Below are 19,574 nucleotides of genomic sequence, written 5' to 3'. Positions count from 1 at the left end.
AAGAAGAGATGGATTCATATCCTAAAAGGCACACACAAAAGTCAATTCAAAGTGGAACCTTGAGATCACTGAAGAAAATATAGGAAGAATGCTCCAAGATTTGGACCTCAAAGGTGTTTTCAAAGATACAATCCCCCTGACAAAGAGGCAACACAAGTAAAAATAAACAAATGGACGACACCAAATTAAAGAGATTCTGCATAGAAAAAGAAACATGGGCTAAAATTAAAGGAAGCCCAACTCAATGGAAGAAAATGTTTGTATTCAACACATCAGATAACCCCTAGGGTTAAGACCAAAGTGTGTAAAGGAGAAAGAAAAAAGTGCCTACCACAGACACAGCCTGGGGGGATGGGAGGTGGGAGGGAATGAAGGGACACTGGTGAAGGAAATGGTTGTTGGGAACACAGTATACCTGAAACTCAATCATGAATAACTTTGTAATTCACGTGATTCAATTAATTTTTTTTAAAAGATCCAAGATACATAAAGTATTCACAAAGATTAGCAACAACAATAACAAAAAATCCCAAACCCTTTCAAACAGATGGGAAGAGGAAACCTGAGGAGAACAGGGGAATGGCCAATATGCACATGTAAGTGTGTTCATCACATATCACAAATTCAGATGACGAGACAGCACTTCTTTTGAGTGAGAAAGACTATAACAAAACAAACTGGAACCAACTGGGTTGGTGGGGATATGCTGAAAAGGAACTTTCACCCACTGCTGCTGGGAATATCGTCTGGTTCAAAGCCCATAGAACACATTATGGCGATTTCTCAGAAAACAAAGGACTGCCATCCCCTCAGCAATTATATTTCTTGGTATCTATCCCCAGACACAAAACAGTCAAGGGGACATCTGCACAGCACCTAGTATAACAGCTAATATAGGGAATCAACCTAGGTGCCCAATAGATGAATGGATAATGAAGACATGGTATAAAGATGTAGTGAAATACTATGCAGCTGCAAGGTCTGATAAAATCAAGCAATTTGCGGCAATTTGGATGGAACTGGAGGATATCATGCTAAATTGAGTCAGAAAAGGACAAATAACATATTACTTCTCTTATCTGTGGTATACAGAATAACAGCATGAGTAAATGCACAGTATCAAAAGTGGATACCTAGGTTTTCCTTGTCCATAGAAGTGTGGTGTATATTTACAAACAAACCACAGAGCCAACAACATTGAAAGCATGATGTTCAATCTACAACAAAAAATGTGTGTGTCAAGGAGGCAGTCTGGGGAAAGGGCTCGGGAACGAGGAAACACTGGTGGAGGAGAGCAGACCCTGATGGTGGGACTGAAGCTGAAACATGTATGACCAAAACTAAACTATGAATGATTTTGCACATCAATCACAGTGGCTTAAGTAAAAATTTTTTATTAGGTCACATGAGTAAAAATAAGTTTAAACAAACAGTCCTGCTCAGAGGACATTTGACAGTATCTAGAGCCTTTTTTTTTTTTTTAAATTCTGAGCCATGCCTTGCTGTTCTCAGGGTTTAATTCTGGCTCTGCACTTGGGTATTACTCTTGGTGGGCTTGGAAGACCAGATAGGATGCCGGAGATTGAATCTGGGTCAGCTGCATGCAAGGGAAATGCCCTACCTGTTGTACTATTGCTCTGGAGCCTGTTTCTGTTTTGGGACCACACCTGGCAGTGTTCAAGGCTTACTCCTGGCACTGTGTCCAGGATCACTCTTGGCAGGGTCAGGGGCAGGGGTGACGGACATATAAGGTGGCAGGGACCAAACCTGGGTTAGCCACATACAAAGTAAGTGCCTACTCACTGCACTATGGCTTTCTCCTCTAGAGACATACAAAAAATTGTTTTAGTATGACAATTGGAGGTGGCAGTACAACTGGCATCTATAAGTAAAGAAGTCAGAGATGCTTTAAATATTCTGTAACACGGAAAGACAAAACCTTGAAACAACAACCAAAAAACTGCTTGTCCTAATTGTCTATAGTAACAAGGTTGAGAAACACTAAAATAAGTTCACATTTAACAGGACAGCTTTAATGGCTAGAGAGATTGTAGGACAAGAGTCTAAAAATAGGAATGCCATGAAGGAGGCAATTTAGCAATCTAGGCAATAGATGATGATGGTTGGGTCAGGATGAAAAGTGGTTTACATTTTGCGTATGTTTAAGAGATTCAAGAGGGGTCAAAAAGATAGTAAATGAGGTGGCATGCTTACAGTGATCCAGGGCGACCCTTATTCAATCCCAACACATATGGCTCCCTGAATGGTTCCCCAAGTACCACCAGGAGTGACCCTGAATGGTTCCCCAAGTACCACCAGGAGTGACCCTGAGTACTGTGGAGTGTGGCCCTGAACTACCCTCCCCTACACCACTTCCCCCAACAAAAAGATACAACATTAGCTGATGATTCCATCAGAGAAGGAAAAGTAGTCATGAGAGGAAGGCTATCCATCATCTGCAATGAAGAAGACTAAGTTATTTTGGAGAAAATTCAGAGTTTTAGGTTGGGCATCTGAGTTTTGTAATCCTGTGAAAAATCTAAGTGGAAATATGCACTAGATATTTGAGTTAGCTACACTTACTAGCCTGCAATTCAGCAAAGAATGGGAAAAGGCAAACAAGTAAGGGAGGAAGAAATGAGCCTAGACATTTGGTGAAATGTATCCAGAAGAATCAACTATGTCATGTCAAACAAAAGACTAATAATGGATCAGTGAGTTTATTGAATGGAAAGTCATAATATTGAGAAGAACCATTCTGGTATAATCACAGGGCAAAAAAGGCAAAGTGGGGGAAAATTAAGAGTTACTATCAGTTTGGGGAAGTTTTCCTGCCAAGGGGAATATAGAAACAGGGTGGTAGCAGTAGAGTTAAGAAACCATAAAGAATTTGGTTTTGTTTGCTTTTCCGGCCACAACCAGCAGTGCTCCGGGGCTTGCTCCTGGGTCTGTCCTCAGGGATCACTCCTGGCAGGCTCAGGGATTGAAATAGGATCCGCTGCACGAAAGGAAAGCACCTTACCCTGTTTGTACAATGGCTCTAGTCCCAAGAATTTGTTTTCATTGAATGCAATCACAGTATACTGATTTACTAAAGGTAATGGCCTATCATTAGAGACTTCTTTCCTGGGTACTCGATTCAGCGGTTCCCCCTCCACACCCCAAATTTCTATTACACTCATTCTTTATCATTTGGTATTTATAATCAAATACAAATACTTCTAGTACTGTTGATTTTCCAAGTGTAAATGTTACATAACCTGACAAAACTTATCAACAGATATTTACATTAAGTATGTTAAGCTAATCCTTAAAATGCTACAAACATGTTATTAATAACTGGCTAATATTGCTCACTTTGACAGTAAGTAGAAGAGTATTTAAACTCAAGCAATTTGGTTCTGATTTTACGCTCTAATCTATTTTGTAGAATCAAAAGGTACCTGTCTTCTAATTTTTAAATTTCATGACATACAGAAAGAAGTTATTATTTTTAAAATAAATGGCTAGGGAACAGAGATAGTGCGGCATATGACACAGTGCCCTGCTTGTGGCTGATGCAGGTTTGATCCCTGGCATCTTCTATAGGCCCCTGAATCATGCCAAGAGAATCCCTAAGCAGAGAGCCAGGAGTAAGTAATGCCAGGTATGGCCCCCAAACCAAAGCAAACCAAAACTTAATAGTTGTAAGAAAAAAAAAAAGAAGATCTAGACCAAATTAGTCTGCTTAAATGAATAAATCAGCATAGTCTTACCATCCACCTAACTCTACATAAGTTCTAATTAGGAGAAGCCCTACTTTCTTTTGAAAAACAGATATTATAGTACTTAAATGAATGTTTTATAGTTGCAGAGCTACTACAGCAATCCCCTCTCCATCATAATTCTCTTTTTTAACATAGATACAATTGAAAAGGACTATAAAGAAAAGTAGAAAGAAGATTCTGTTTTATAACAGAAGTGTCTTCTACACCAGAAATACATTCTTTGATAGAACAGTTCTGTTTTCTCCCCCAAACTCAAAATAGTTCACCTATCATATAGACGGTGCTAAAAAAAATTGAAGACTAAATGATATGGTGGGAAATAAATGTATCTTATTATACTAGGAACTACATTATTTTTTCTCCTGTAACACAAGCTAGTAGTGGTCATGAGTTGCCAGCTTTGTTTCTCTTCTACTTACTCGTAGCAACTGATTTCTACATAGTTTTACCTGAATTTAGAACTACTCCAGCTTTAATCTATTATACCATTTCTCACCTTTTATTCACAGGTATTTACTTCACATATCACACATACATACATAACAATGTCAGAAACACATGACAATCCCTTTTTCCTCTTATTTTCACTCTTGATCCTCATCTAAAGCTTGAAGTACCCCTACCTTCTAGTTTCTTACACCAACGACCACTGTCCAGGTTATTCTCAGATGAGAAAGAAAAGACTGGTATCACTCTAATTTGTAGACTCTCCGAAATTTACCGACCTTATTGCTGTGAGCTGACATAATGACTAAGTGACAGAAGCCCTCCACCCACATTATGAGATCTACAATCCCCTCCTTGTTGGCTACCTTTCATCACCATAACAACCCACCTCCAGAAAAGGCAGGAAAGCCAGTACAGGAAAGGCAGAAGGAGAGAACTTTTGGTACTGTCTCTCAGCGGTAGGTATCATTCAAGTAGTTTATAAGCTCAAAATTCTCTGAAAATTCTTTATTTGTTAGATTATTGAACTTTCTAAAATTATGTTTGTAATTAGAAGGACAGCTAAACAAATATACTACATGTATACGATGACCTTTTGGCTATAATTTAATGCATTTACCTCCAACATACCAATATGCTAATATATTTTCCATTGACTTATTTATAAAAGTAACATTCCTTTATGTTTAAACTCTGGGTGAGTACATTAATGTGCTCTCTGCATATCATTTTATAGTTAATATTAAATCTCCCTACCACATTGGATAACATCTTATATAGTTTTGAGACTAATATTTTTTTAAACACTGGTTTAAAAAAGTTAATGATTTTTCTGATCCAATAATAAAGATATTATATACGTAGCTAAAAATCTATTTTTTTCCCAAGAACTATTTTGTTTTTGTTCATGAGTGGAAAAGGGGAAAAATAATTGTCCTGAGAAACTGTCTGCTTCTGGTGATAGGCATTCTGTATCTTAAAAAATGAAATTATTAAAAAATAAAATTAAGGGCTAGGGATGTTGACTCAAATGTAGAACACAGTCTTTGCCTGTGTGAAGTGTCAGGTTCTATCCCAAGCACTACTAGATGAGATTCCCATAAAATTACAGAAAGTTTAAGTTAATACATATGTATGACTTAATGAGTTCATATCTGAAATGATTATAAATTGAATAGGGTAATGTCATTAATACAAGTATCACATTTGAAGGTTATCTCAGGTAAGTAATGATTTCTTCTTATTTTTCTGGTAATGCCTTTCATGAAATCTTGGTGTTAATTTTAAGCAAAAGTCTGCTGAAGCACTTTTTTATTGTCCTGTCGTAATATGCTCTTAGATAATGCAGATTACTTTTTCCTCAGTTATAGGGCTAAACAGTCTCAACAGTGGATTTTGGTATTTGTAGTTCTGTTTTACCAAGCTTTTTAGAACACATAATTCTGCTGCATCCTACAAGTAGTAGATAATGCTATATTATAGCAAGAAGCTCAAACTTCAATGTTAGGAAAAGAAATAAAAAATGAGATAATGAATACAGACTATACAGAATCATAGTAGTAGAAGAAATTAAACATCTGCAGGTCTTAACAGTTTAAATCAAGTTGTCTGTACAAATAAGTTATTATACTTAACTCAGCAGAACAGAGTTACAGATGTGTAGCAATGCTGATCCTCTTAGGGTTACTGAATTAAAATTTTTCCTGTTTTATATGACACAACTATTATGGGTATCTGTGAACCACTGTATAAGTTAAGATTAGAAGCTGCAGAGTCTTGGATTGCTTCTAAGCAAACGGTTAATTAAAATAATGTTACTGTAGACAACCTTACACATTGATATTATTAATGTATTCAGGAAGATAATATTCTAGAATCTGTTCTTTATAAAAACAGTTCAACACCCAAAGATAATGCCAAATGACAAGGACAAGAAATTTAATTTTCTTTCCTTTTAAATATATTAAACACATTTAAATAGAAGCTATATTATATTTCAGCAAAAATCTTAATTAAAGTCAAACAGTAACACTAAAATCACCATTATATAGATAAAAAAAAAGAAAAATAGCATAAAACATACCTGTGGGGCATAACCAGGAGGCACATAAATAGGAGGCACAGAACCATTTGGGGACATCATTGGAACCTGAGCAGGACCTGAATGGGTCACAGAAATCATCTATTAATTGGGGACCACTTAGTAAGCTAGTGTTGAAAGCAATTTGAATCACACATTGAGTACTTCATGTAAATACTCAAACTCACAGTGGCTATATTACTGTGAAAAGATGAAAAAAAGTTTTTGAGTAAGATACACTTACTAAAAAAAATAGTTCATTTTATAAAATGTACCAATCACTCTTTACCTGCAGTATGTTTCTTGAACTTGCCTGCTCCACCCGGAGACCCTTGAAAATGGTACCAACTTCTCAGTTCCCACAGAGGCTATTTTTAAAAATGCTAACAGAAAGTTCTGAATCAGTATTTACTTTACAAATATCCAGGTGATTATTATGACTCCTCAAGTTCCAAAACATGGACCTACAAGAAAACCAAACTAGACTTTGCATACAGAGTCAGTGAAAGAAAAGACGAAATTCTGAGAAGAGAAAATGAAGTCCAGCGGAAAGCAGTACAGAAGAATCTTTGGAACTTTACTGGGCTAAAAGCCTGTTCCTCTTCTGCTATGTCTAAGTCATGTCTGGAAGGGCTTGAGAATGAATTAAAGAAGTGCTGTAAATATACATTTAGCTAGAGAGAAATTGTCTTAGGCTAGAAGTTTGAGAAAAAGAAAATTCAGTCTATCTTACTTCTGTCTTTTACAGTGTTACCCTTTCCAAACAATTTTATAAGTATCTCATTACTTCCTCTTTTTAATTTTCTGGGATAACAAAGGCACTTTAGGGCTGAGGACATAGTAGAAGTCATATGCCCAACCCAGATCCACTCTCCAGCACCACATGGCCTCCTAAGCAGATTACATATGGCTCCAGAGACCCTGAGAACTGCTTGGGAGGCCCTCAGTATCCCCACAGAGGCATTAGTTTCAGAAGATATGGTTATTTTACTTTACATACCTTAAAAAACCAACACCTCACCTTCAGACCCTTCCCCCTCCCCCAATTTTAAACACCATTGTCCCCTTACCCACTAATAACATTCTCAAAGAGTCTTACTCATTTCAGGAAAATAAAAGCATCTAATGTCTGATAAAGCAATGGGGGAAAATGCCGAGCTTTTATAATGGAGTGTGGCTTTTTTTTTTCTTTTTGGGTCACACCCTGCAATGCACAGGGGTTACTCCTGGCTCTGCACTCAGGAGTTACTCCTGGTGGTGCTCAGGGGACCCTATGGGATGCTGGGAATTGAACCTGGGTTGGCTGCGTGCAAGGCAAACGCCTTACCCTCTGAGCTATCTCTCCAGCTCCGTTTTTTTTTTTTAAATGGTGGAAAAGCTTATACAAGACAGAAAACAAATTTTAGTGCTAACACTATACATTAAAAACAAAACAAGACAAAACAAAACAAAACACCAAACAAAGCATGAAGTCTCAGCAAATCCAGGTCACGGCCACTCTTTCTGAGATGGAGGGGCTGTCACGGTCACCCCGTCATTCATCCATTTGCTTGAGCAGGCCCAGTAACGTCTCCATTGGAGACTTTGTTGTTACTGTGTTTGGCATATCGAATACGTCACAGGGAGCTTGCCAGGCTCGGCTGCGGGCGAGATACTCTTGGTAGCTTGCCGCACTCTCCGAGAGGAGTAGAGGAGTCACTCTCCGAGAGGAGTAGAGGAGTCGAACTCGGGTCGGCCACGTTGGCCGCTTGTAAGGCAAACCCCTACCGCTGTGCTATTGCTAGGGCTGGTGCGATAGCACAGCGGTAGGGCATTTGTCTTGCACGCAGCCAACGTGGCCGACCCGAGATGGCGGGGCAAGGACCATAAAACAAATGGAGAAATGGAAAATTATAAGTATAGAAGAAAAATAAGGAGTATTTAGGGAAAAGCGCACAGCAAGGTAAATATGAAATAGTGACAAGAAAAGGAGGTAGAGAAAAGAAGGAGAGAGTAAAAGCAAGCAGTGGAGAAAGGGAGAAACAAAACTTGAGAAAAAAATATCAAGAGACCTAGGGGAGAGTAAGGAGGGGGGTAAGAGTTTGTAGGCTGGAAGGGAGGGAGACTGGAAGAGAAAAATGGCGGGGTTGAAGAACTAGTACAGAGGGTAGAGAAGGTACTTGTTTTACATGTGCCTGTGTGCCTGACCTTGGTTTTAGCCTTGGCACTGCATATGGTCCCCTGAACATGGTCAGGAGTGACACCGTATCACTGCCACCCCATTGTTCATCGATTTCCTCGAGCAGGCACCAGTAACGTCTCCATTCGTTCTGAACCTAAGATTTTAGCAAGTGCCACATTGGAGGCTCTTTCAGGGTCAGGGGAATGAGACCCATCACTGTTACTGGTTTTGGCATATTGAATACACAATGGGGAGCTTGCCAGACTTTGCCGTGCAGGCAGAATGGTTCTCGAGAGCAAGAACTAGACAATAATCAGGAGTGACAAAAGAAAAAAAAGAAAAAGGAGGATGGAAGAACGGTAAAAGAAAAGGAAAAAGGAGGTTGGAAGAGGAAGGGAGAAGAGACTCTAAGAGGAATTAAGGAATGGGCAGACAGATAGTTCTAAATGCTGGAGCACACAGGAACCACAGGTTTGACTGCTGGTACTGCATGATCCCCCAAGCGTTATTGGGAGTGAACCCTGAGCACCACTGGGTGTGACCTCCAAAGAAAAGGTAAAAAAAAGAAAAGGCACATAAATTTGGAGGGACACCAAATTATGACATATGCAACAATAAACTCTCAAATTCTCTTCCCATCCAAAACAAGTCCACCAAACACATGCAGTTTTTCAGAATGCTTTTTTTTACAAAGTTTATCGCCTACACTTTCAAGATGTAGGAATTAAGCTTGCCCAAGAGTGCGAAACAGGAAATTCCTTTTCTTCTCTCAGTCCCCTTTCCATTTACTGTTTTTCGATGAATTTGGCCACTGCTCACCTGGGATGAAATACTTAGCTGTGACGCTCGCTCAGAATTACACACTTAGTTCTGCTACTTAGACGCACTTGGTTCTGTCAGTGCCAGGGATCAAACTCAAATCATACCGAGTCAGTCACACTTGAAAGGGAAAGATGTCACTGCTGAGCCAAACCCAGGCACTGAAGAAGGTTTCATATCTAAGGGTGTATCTCTATTTCATCTTTAGTGAACATCAACTACTATGTATTACTGAGGCCCAAACACTTAGAATCCTGCCTCTCAAGACCAATAGTTCCATCTCGTGTGACCTAATGTACCGAGCGTGGACCCAGCAGCTCCACAGTTTGTGATGCTGAGTAACAAACGAATTCTAGCTGTATCACAGCTAGGAAGAGCGACCCCTTGGTGAGCACGTGCCTGAGACACAATCACTATCTGTTACACTCAGCGTGTTTGACTCCCGGTATAGCAACATGAATCACAGAAGGAAGGAAAAGGGAAAAAATACTGTATAACTGGCAACTTTTGAGATTTTCAGACTTACGAACTAAATTCTTGGCTATAGAGATAGTACAGCAGGTAAGTTACGTGTCTTGCACATGGATTTGATTCCTGACACCACGTATGGTCCCCTGAACACTGCAAGGAGTGATCCCTGAACACAAAGCCAAGAGTAAGCCCAAAGCACAGCAGGATAGTCCTCCCCCCTTAAAAAAGAAAACAAAACCCTATGTTTCAATGCTTCTAAGGAAAACTAAGAAAAAGGAAGTATATCACTTTTCTAAATTTAAGATTTTATTATGTATTCATTTACAAAATAAAATTTCTGAGATGCTTTTACCTCTAGGCAAGAAAATCCTTATTCAAAGTTTTTTCACTTTTTAGATTTTTGGGCCTGAGAAATGAGAACAATTTAAAATTGAATGCTGGTTAATTCCTACTAGCTAATTTATATGAAGCTAGTATACTGTTTTCTGAATAGAGATAACACATTTAAGATAAGATATAAGAAGTTAAACTGAGAATAAGAATTCATTAAAAATCTTATTTGAATTAGTGAGAAATAAACCACATACTGAGCTTCTTCTATGTGCCAGAGGACAGTGATTTCTTTAACAAGTTTTCAAATGTAAATTTTATATGAAGGAATCAGAAAAGTATTTTGTCATCATGTAAAAGGAGTTACAGAATATTAAAGTGGTAAAACCACGTAACTGTTTTGGGTTACCTTTCTTTTAACTAAAATTGTGAAATACAGATACTCTGTAGTGACAATTTAAACTATATATGTTGAAAGCTGCTAAAATAAATTTCACGGTATAAAATTCTATGTTATTCTTTTTATGTTAAGTAAAATAGCTTTGTATAGGGAAATCTATGTAGAGGAGCTGGAGGGAGTGGAGAAATGGTGGAGAGAAAGGGGGAGAGGGTGAGGAGAGAGAGTGAAAAGGAAGAGAAGGGAATGGAGGAAAACGGGGTGGGGGAAGAGAGGGAAAGGAAGGGGAGAGGCGAAGCAGCAGGGAGAGGGCAAGGGAGAAGGTGAGGGAGGAAACAAAATAGGTTTTGCCAGAGGGGAAAAGTCCCCTTTTATAAGTATGAATCTGAAAACAGAACACACCCTAAAATAAACTGGAATAAACTTGTAATCTAGTAATGATTAATTCACTACCTTGTAATCATTTTTTCCTGGGGGGGGGGGGGGTGTGTGACGGGATAAGCTGCATCCAGCTGTGCTCAGGGCTTACTCCTGGCTCCTGGCCATGTGCTCTGGGGACCATATGCAGTACCTAGGACCAACAGGGGTCAATTGTGTTCCAGGCAAACGCCTTACTTGCTGTATTATCTCTCTAGCACTTAAGTAATCATTTCACGTGAGCAAGTAAATATCCTTATCCTGAGGCAGAAATCAAAAACCTTTTCATTAAAATAATTCATGGATATTGTATTTAATATTTAAAAGACTGGAGTGAAATAACATTTAACGTGGAAAAACACAAAACTCCTTTTGTATGACTATAGCATTTAAAGACTAATAGGATCATTCCTTTGTTATTCCTGTCTAAAGGGGCAACCCCCCTCACCGAACCCTGAACACTTACTGATGCAAATATTCTACTACCTCCTTAGTTCCCATAATTCTAATTTAGAAAGTATCAAAAGATTAATTACAAAATGATTAAACAAAGAAGAGTTTTGCAGGGGGTTCTATCCAGCACTAGTGTACCTGTACCTAAATGACCACAGACATACCTAGCGGCTTCTTAATAATCTACATAATTTTAGCAAGACCTAATTCAAGTCAATGTACTATTTCCTAGTCCAAAATAGTTCGATCACCCAAACTGAAAAACCCTTCACTTAAAATTCCTTAAACAGTGACACTAATGATTTAATAAAGACATTTCATCTATTGTAAGATAATTTTTTTTGTACATTTACACTGAATTTTCCTTTCAAAAAAACAAAACCACAAATCTGTTCCAGTATCAATTCCTAAAATTCAACTGGCTGCTGACGTGCTGCACATTCTGTAAGAAGCATTCACAATGGCTTCCAAATACCTAACGCCAATTTCCAGATCCAAGTTGTAAAAAGAAAATCTAAGACAAAGGTACTAGAAGGAATTATTCTGTTACCTATAAAGCAGCTCAATTCTATAAATTGAGCTGAACCTTTATCTAAGTACATGGCAACAATTTTAAATGTTTTTACCGCGATAGATTTGGCAGCCACTGAAAAGCACACACTACATGACTGTAACACAATGCTTTCTATGTTGTAAAACTAAAGCAGAATGTTAAAATACAGCAAATCTTACCACTCATTTTGTTTTTACAGAAGCAGCAGAGAAAACGAAAATCCAACAAGGAAACAACGTAGTAGTACACGTTAACAGTTTTAATTGGAGAACGGCTGCAGGCTTTTTTTTTTTTCAAAGCTGTAAGAGGAAAAGATCCTTTGACCGAGTCACGTGATGCACATCATGTGACCTGCACCGAGCCGTGGAGAGGGAACCGGGAAGAAAGAGAAACTGTTCCTGCTTGCTACACTTGGAAAAAGCGAAGGATTTTTACTGTCGCTGCTTCGAACTGAATCATCTTTATGAATTGTTTATACACCAACTCCAAGGCTGATGATACCCGGTGCAGCTAATTTATTTTAAATGAGCCTTTTCGCTTTCCTAGGATAACATCACAGGCACTATCTTAATAATCGAAGTTTATTTCCGCCTTTGTTGCTTTTTTTACTGAGAAAGTTCATGACAGATATACTGGTTATTCATCAAGAATATTCACTGGAAATGTTCTGTGTAACTCAACTAGCCACACTCAAATGCATCCCTTAAAGAATGCTCACACACAAATAAAAACATAGGTTTGATCAATACTTTCCTCAGAATGGGAATACTATCCCCCCCCTTAAGTATTTGGTATGTCAAGCTAATTAAGAACCACCTTTACATTTAGTTTTAATTTTTATTTTGAAGATTTAACATTACTACAGATACTTGATTAACACTCCCACCCATTTCCACGAAACATAAAAAACACATATCCTAAAGAGTCCATGGCTTTTCTATACACAAATAATGAAAGAGAAGAAAGAGATTAAAAAAATCCTGTTCATAATAGTACCTCAGAAAATCAAGTACCTCGGAATCAGCTTGACTAAAGAAGTAAAGGGCCTATACAAGGATAATCACAAAACACTACTTCAAAATAATAAAAGAGGTCTGTAGGAAATGGAGACATCCCCTGTTCATGGATAGGGAGGATTAACACTGTCAAAATGGCAATACTCCCCAAAGCACTACACAGATTCAATTTGGTCCCTATCAGGATATCCATGACACTTTTCAAAGAAATAAACAAAACACTCCTGAAATTCATATGGCACAATAAATCCCCATGAACAGCTAAAGCAATCACTGGGAAAAAGAAGATGGGCGGCATCACCTTCCCCAACTTCAAACTGTATTACAAAGCAATAGTAATTAAAATAGCATGGTATTGGAATAGAAACAGAGCCGCAGACCAATGGAACTGAGTTGAATATTCTGACACAGACTCTCAAATATATGATCACTTAATCTTTGATAGGAGCAAGAAATGTGAAGTGGAGCAAGGAAGGCCTCTTCAACAAGTGGTGCTGGAAAAGCTGGGTAACTACCTGCAAAAAAAAATGAACTCTGACCTCTGTCTAATGCCAAGCATAAAAGTCAGATCAAAGTGGATTAAAGACCTCGATATCAGATCCGAATCCATAAGGCACATGAAGGAAAATGTAGGCAGAACCTTCCAGAACCTTCCATGATATTGAAGCTAAAAGCATTCTCTAAGGATCAAACACCACTGACCAAGCAAGGGGAAACAAATGTAAACAAATGGGACTACATTAAACTAAGAAGCTTCTGCACCTCAAAAGAAACAGTGACCAAAACACAGTGAGAGAGCCCATGGAATGGGAAAGAATATTTACCCAATACCCATCTGATAAGGGATTAATATCTAGGATATACAAGCCACTAGTAGAATTGTACAAGAAAAAATCCTCCAACCCCATCAAAAAATGGGGAGATGAACAGAAACTTCCTCAGAAAAGAAATAGCAATTGGCAAAAGGCACATGAAAAAATGCTCTACATTGCGAATCATCAGGGAGATGCAAATCAAAACAACAATGAGATCTCATCTCAAACCACAGAAACTGGCACACATTTAAAAGAACAAAAGCAAACAGTGTTGGTGTGGATGTGGGGAAAAAGGGACGCTTTTTCATTGTTGGTGGGAATACCGAATAGTCCAGCCTTTTTGGAAAACAATATGGGCATTCCTTCAAAAATTAGAAACTGAGCTTCCATATGACCCAGCAATAATGCCCCTTTTCGGTCTATATCCCGACGGTGCAAATAAAGCACAGCAGAAATGACATCTGCACCTGTATGTTCATTGCAGCACTCTACAATAGCCAGAATTTGAAAAAAAAAAAAACTCGAGTGCCGGAGAACAGATGACAGGTTAAAGAAACTTTGGTGCCTCTACACAATGGAATACTATGCAGCTGTTAGGAAAAAATGAAGTGATGAAATTTGCTTATAAATGGATGGTCATGGAGAGTAGTATACTTAGTGAAATGAGTCAGAAAGCGAAGGATAGACATACAATGACTGCACTCATTTGTATCACTGTACTGTATCGCTGTCCTCCCATTGTTCATCAATTTGCTCGAGCGGGCCCAGTAAAGTCTCCACCATGAGACTTGTTGTTACTGTGTTTTGGCATATCGATATATCATGGGGAGCTTGCCAGGCTTTGCTGTGTGGGCGAGGTACTCTCTCGGTAGTTTGCCGGGTTCTCAGAGAGGAGCGGAGGAAGTGAACTCGGGTTGGCCATGTTGGCTGCATGCAAGGCAAACGTCCTACCCACTGTGCTATCACTCCAGTGCACTCATTTGTAGAATATAAAATAACATAATATGAGACTGACACCCAAAGACAGTAGACATAAGGACCAGGAATATTGCTCCATAGTTGGAAGCCTGTCTCATGAGCTGGAGGCGAAGGCAGCTGGACTAGAGAAGGGATCACTAAGACAAGGATGGCTGGAAGAATTGTTCGGAATGGAAGACCTGTGCTGAAAGTAAAGGACCAAATGTGATAACCTCTCAGTATCTATACTGCAAACCATAATACCCCCCCCCCCCCAAAAAAAATATATATATATATAGAGAGAGAGAGTATGGGGGAAATTGTCTGCCATAGAGGCAGGGGGAGGGTTGCAAAGGGGGGTATATTGGGGACACTAGTGGTGGAAAATGTGCACTGGTGGAGGGATGGGTGTTAGATCACTATATGACTGAAATTCAAACATGAAAGCTTTGTAACTGTATCTCATGGTGATTCAATTAAAAACAACACAGGTTCTGGGTTCAGGTCTAGGTCGTGCTATCCAAGTATAAGCAGAGACTCAGGTGGGAACCAAGGATGTTTTCTTATAAAAGGGAAGATTGGAAAACCCCCTTTTCCCCCATTACCTTATATAAGTTAAGGATATTTAAAAACAGCAAACAAATAAATTCAGCTAATGTTAATGACTGTGATTTGTGACAATTTGCACTGTGGAAAAAAAATTTTGCATCAAAAGCTGTAAATTATAATTACAGCTTGTTTATTAGCAAGGTCACTGCACATGGCTAAATTAATGTATAGCATGGTTATGACAATTAAATGCAATAAATTTAAGACATAGCAAGTCTGGCAACACTTAGAAAATGAATTGTTTTAAGTAAAAGCATAATCACTTATTTTTTTTCTTTTTCTTTTTGGGTCACACCTGGCGATGCACAAGGGTTACTCCTGGTTCATGCACTTAGAATTACTCCTGGTGGTGCTTGGGGGAACATATGGGATGCTGGGAATTGAACCCGGGTCGGCCACATGCAAGGCAAACGCCCTACCTGCTGTGCTATCGCTCCAGTCCCATAATCACTTATTTTTCAAAAAATTAATATATACTGCGAAGTATGTGCCAGGCAGCTTTGCTGTCAAAATTTCTTATGTTTTTACCCTATTCTCCTAATAATTAAAGTAGGCATTATTTATAGGTTAAAAACTTGAAGAATGTAGCTGAAATAAAACTTGCCAAGTTACTGTAAGGCAAAGATAGGATTATAAAGAAATGACTTAGTTAAAAAAACAAACAAACATGGTCAATGGGTTTTTTTTTAAGGAGAAAACTATAGCAGAGATTTCAATAAATACAAGCCAGATACCCTGGAAGGAATGACACCAAAGGGCTACTCTTACAAGTAGGGAAGAAAATCTGTCATTTACTAAAAGGCAAGTCTTCCCTGAAAATCCAGACCTAGTAGCAAAGAGTTTCCTAATCTCAGCAGAATCAGCTCTAACTTTGAACTCCGTCTCCCTCTAAATACAACCATGCCTCTCGATCTAAAGTCCCTTGTTACCTCTCATGTCACACAAACACAAAAGTGTTTCCATTTCTTGACTCTTTAACTGATGATACATATTATTTCCACTGTATTCACTATTTCCACCCCCTAGCTCTTTACCTATCTGTAACATCATTGAGGACCACACAATACAGACCTGCCTGTATTGAGAAACACCCATTTCTGTCCAGTTACGTAAAAGGGCCAGACCACATGATTTCACGGCTCTTACACAGTCTGTGTGGGCTGAATATTTTCCACCCAGCTCAGCAATTCACACAATGTTTGCTGATTTAGTCCCTTTAAATGAAGAAAAAAAAAAGGCTTTGTTCCAGGGACAGTTTTTTTCCAACAACCCCTGAGAGCAGAAGCTTCCCATCCTAATATAGGCAAGTTTCAGATATCCCAAAGCTGATTTCCATTACCTTGGATGTTCCCATTTCATACTAAACTTTCCTTTTCCCTATTTAATACTAAACTTTCTTTTTCCTTGGATTATGCCCATTGTCAAATTAATTTTTATCTTCAACTGATCAAGTATGGCTCAAACTATTACAGGGTATGGTCCAATGATTTGGTCTGGAAAAAAACAAAGGTATAAAAAATGCTTTTTTAAATCTTATATACTGTATATAAAAAATTCAGTAAAGCAAAGATAAAATGTTTAATTTTAAGCAATGTACCTCCCAAAATAGCCGCTGCAAAATGAACAGATAAGAGCTAAATCAGATAAACTGAAGAAAGGGATTGTTAGTTGCGATGCCAATTAGAAGTTGAGAATTGACACTTTTTAAAAATATATCTGGCAAAAACTAAACAAGATCAGTTGTTACTGAGGTTGTTCAAAGTACAATGTAATAAGACTATGAAATTTTTAGGAGCATTTAGATATTCCAGAAATAACTTTTTAACCACCATCACAAATCAAGGATGAATCATCAATTTGAGTTGACTGCTGATGGCAATACTTTGATTCAAGCAAAGTGAGAGGCAGAGCACACATTCCCCACGCTTTTGATCTGACTGGGGACGGCATGTCCAGGGTGGGAGAGCCACAAACCACACTTCTATTATATTGTCCTGGCTCAAAGAGCCAAGATACCAGACATGAATATTAGCAAAAGAATCTCATGTAAAACAAAATTGATGTATTTTAGAATAAACTGAAATTTTCATTTTCTTTCTTTCCAATTTCCACTGAGATGTTATTTATTGTACTATTTTTACACTTTTCATGCATACATCATTTCAGCACTAAACCCATCACCAGAACGCACCTCTTTCCACTAAGTCCCAAGGATCCCTCACACTACTCACCAGGTCACCTTAGTCTTCTTTAGTCTGGCTTTTTGGGTCACACCCGGCATTGCACTGGGTGTGCAAGCACTCAGGAATTACTCCTGGCTCAAGCACTCAGGAATGACTCCTGGCGGTGCTCGGGGGAACCATATGGGATGCTGGGAATTGAGCCAGGGTCAGCCATGAGTAAGGCAAACACCCTACCTGGTGTGCTATTGCTCCAGGCCTGTAACCTTAGTCTTACAGACAAAATCTCCAGTTTTGATGCCTTTGGCATTTGTTGTTCCCTTACTATGTTTTACTATGTTCCATATAAGAGTGAGATCTTCTATTGATTATGGAATTGGTGACCTTGACATATAGATAAACTCTTGAAATTCTACAAAACTGTAAATTCTCTTTTCTAGATAAGCAAATTAGATTAATTCTATGCTAACACATTTTAAATTTGCATAAAATAGGGGCTAGAACAATAGTACTCGTGCAAAGCAAGTAAGTACTTAACTAGTTTACTATCTGTCTGGTCCTAGAGCCTCCTTTGATAGAGCTGCTGTGAATCTTATGGGAGGTTCCTTAGTATATGCGTTTCTTCTTTAATCTTACTGTTCTCAATACTGATGGTGGATTTTGTAATTCTGATTACAATGTGTCTTGGGAATCTTTTCATTTGGGTCTATTTTCACTGGGACTCTTCCGGCCTCTTGGATCTGGGTGCCTGCACTCCTAAACTCTGGAGAATCTTCATCTTTGATTTCTTTGGTGGTTCTTCATCAAATCTGCCGTTCAATTCCTCAGGAACTCTGATGATTCTTATACTGTTCTTCGTGAACTCATCCCATAGTTCTCGGGTGTGCTGTTTATTTCCTTGCAGACTTTTTCTCATCTTCTGTCACTTCTGATTATAGTTTTCTCATTTTTGCTCTCATATTAGTGCTTTGCTGATTAATTTTACCATCGTTTCTTTGAGCTCATTAAACATTGTCCACAGGGTATCTATAAAGTCATTACCTGAGAAATTGCAGAATTCGATGCTACTACTACAGCCTTGTACAATCTGCACTCACTGAGCTTGGTGGGCTTATATGAAGTTTCTCCAATTTTGTTTGCTGTGTACTGAGGGTGAATTTTTGTAGTTCACCACACTGTCTCTGAGGGATTCGGCTGTGTGCTGTTCTCTTCCTTCCCTGCAGTACTCACCAAGTGATCAGAGGAATAAGTACGTATAGTGTGAAGTCTGATGCATAGCCACTGGCATTCAGGGTACAATGAATAGCACAGGGTGTGGATGTGTGCCCAAAAGGCTGGAGAGAAAGCAGAGTACCTGACATGTGGCTGTGGGGGTGCCGAGGGGTGAAGGTCGGCATAGAGGCTGCTGGGCTGCTGGGACCATACATAAAAAAAATTTAAGAGTAGACTCATAATTCAACAAGCATGGTTCCAAAACATTAAAAAAATTAAAGGATAGGGGTAAAATTATGTCCTTTTCTCTCTTCTCCAAAGTTAAGGGTAGGGTGGGGTGAAGGATTAGAACTTGTAACTTTGTTCATAGGCATAAACCAAACCTTGTTTAAGTTTCTTAGTCACCTTTCAGAATTGGGCACACAATAGCATTTTCTCTGATTTCCCCTTTGTTTATGTTAAACCAAGGTATTTATAAAGATTTCACACTATATAGCTATATAACATGCCAGTGCAAAGCAAATGTGAGGCTAAGTCTAAACCCAGGTATGTTTTGACTTGACTAGGTCGTTAGAGTGGCTGAATGAGGTTGACTGGCAGTCAAAGAATGGTCAGTATAGACAGAAATTTGTGTTTTAATGTAACATTTTCCAAATATCTGGACTTACGGCCAGTAACATTTCAAAGCAAACTCTGGAGGTAATCAACTTTTTTTTTTTAGGTCAAGTCATGATACTAAAAGGGAAAAGAAAAAATTAAGGATGGAAGAATTTCTAATTTTAACCTATATTGTATTTAAAAATTTATTTAAGTTAGAGAAATTAATAAAGCAATTCCATCTACATTCACATGAGGAAGTAAAAGAAATATCACCAAAAAAACTGAATGTA

The 19,574-nt window shown here is 38.5% G+C and overlaps 1 protein-coding gene across 2 annotated transcripts in view; it reads right to left on the bottom strand.

Moving 5' to 3' along the window:
- Positions 1-19,574, bottom strand: part of FNDC3A (fibronectin type III domain containing 3A) — a 129,302-nt gene that overhangs the window by 54,930 nt on the left and 54,798 nt on the right. Inside the window, exons 1-2 of one of the 2 annotated variants that reach the window (XM_056132757.1) lie at positions 12,075-12,188; positions 6,298-6,374 (exon numbers count right to left, since the gene is read on the bottom strand). In XM_056132757.1, coding sequence (XP_055988732.1) covers positions 6,298-6,374; positions 12,075-12,081 — 84 coding nt within the window. In that variant the 5' untranslated portion in view covers positions 12,082-12,188. Of the gene's footprint in view, positions 1-6,297; positions 6,375-12,074; positions 12,189-19,574 lie in introns of those variants that run through there. The other variant, XM_056132756.1, reaches the window with a different exon arrangement.

The sequence above is a fragment of the Sorex fumeus genome, unplaced genomic scaffold (genome assembly GCF_029834395.1).
Source record: "Sorex fumeus unplaced genomic scaffold, SorFum_2.1 ptg000095l, whole genome shotgun sequence".
Lineage (NCBI taxonomy): Eukaryota > Metazoa > Chordata > Mammalia > Eulipotyphla > Soricidae > Sorex > Sorex fumeus.
Note: the sequence above shows the minus strand (reverse complement) of the source record. Positions and strands in the feature narration are given on the sequence as shown.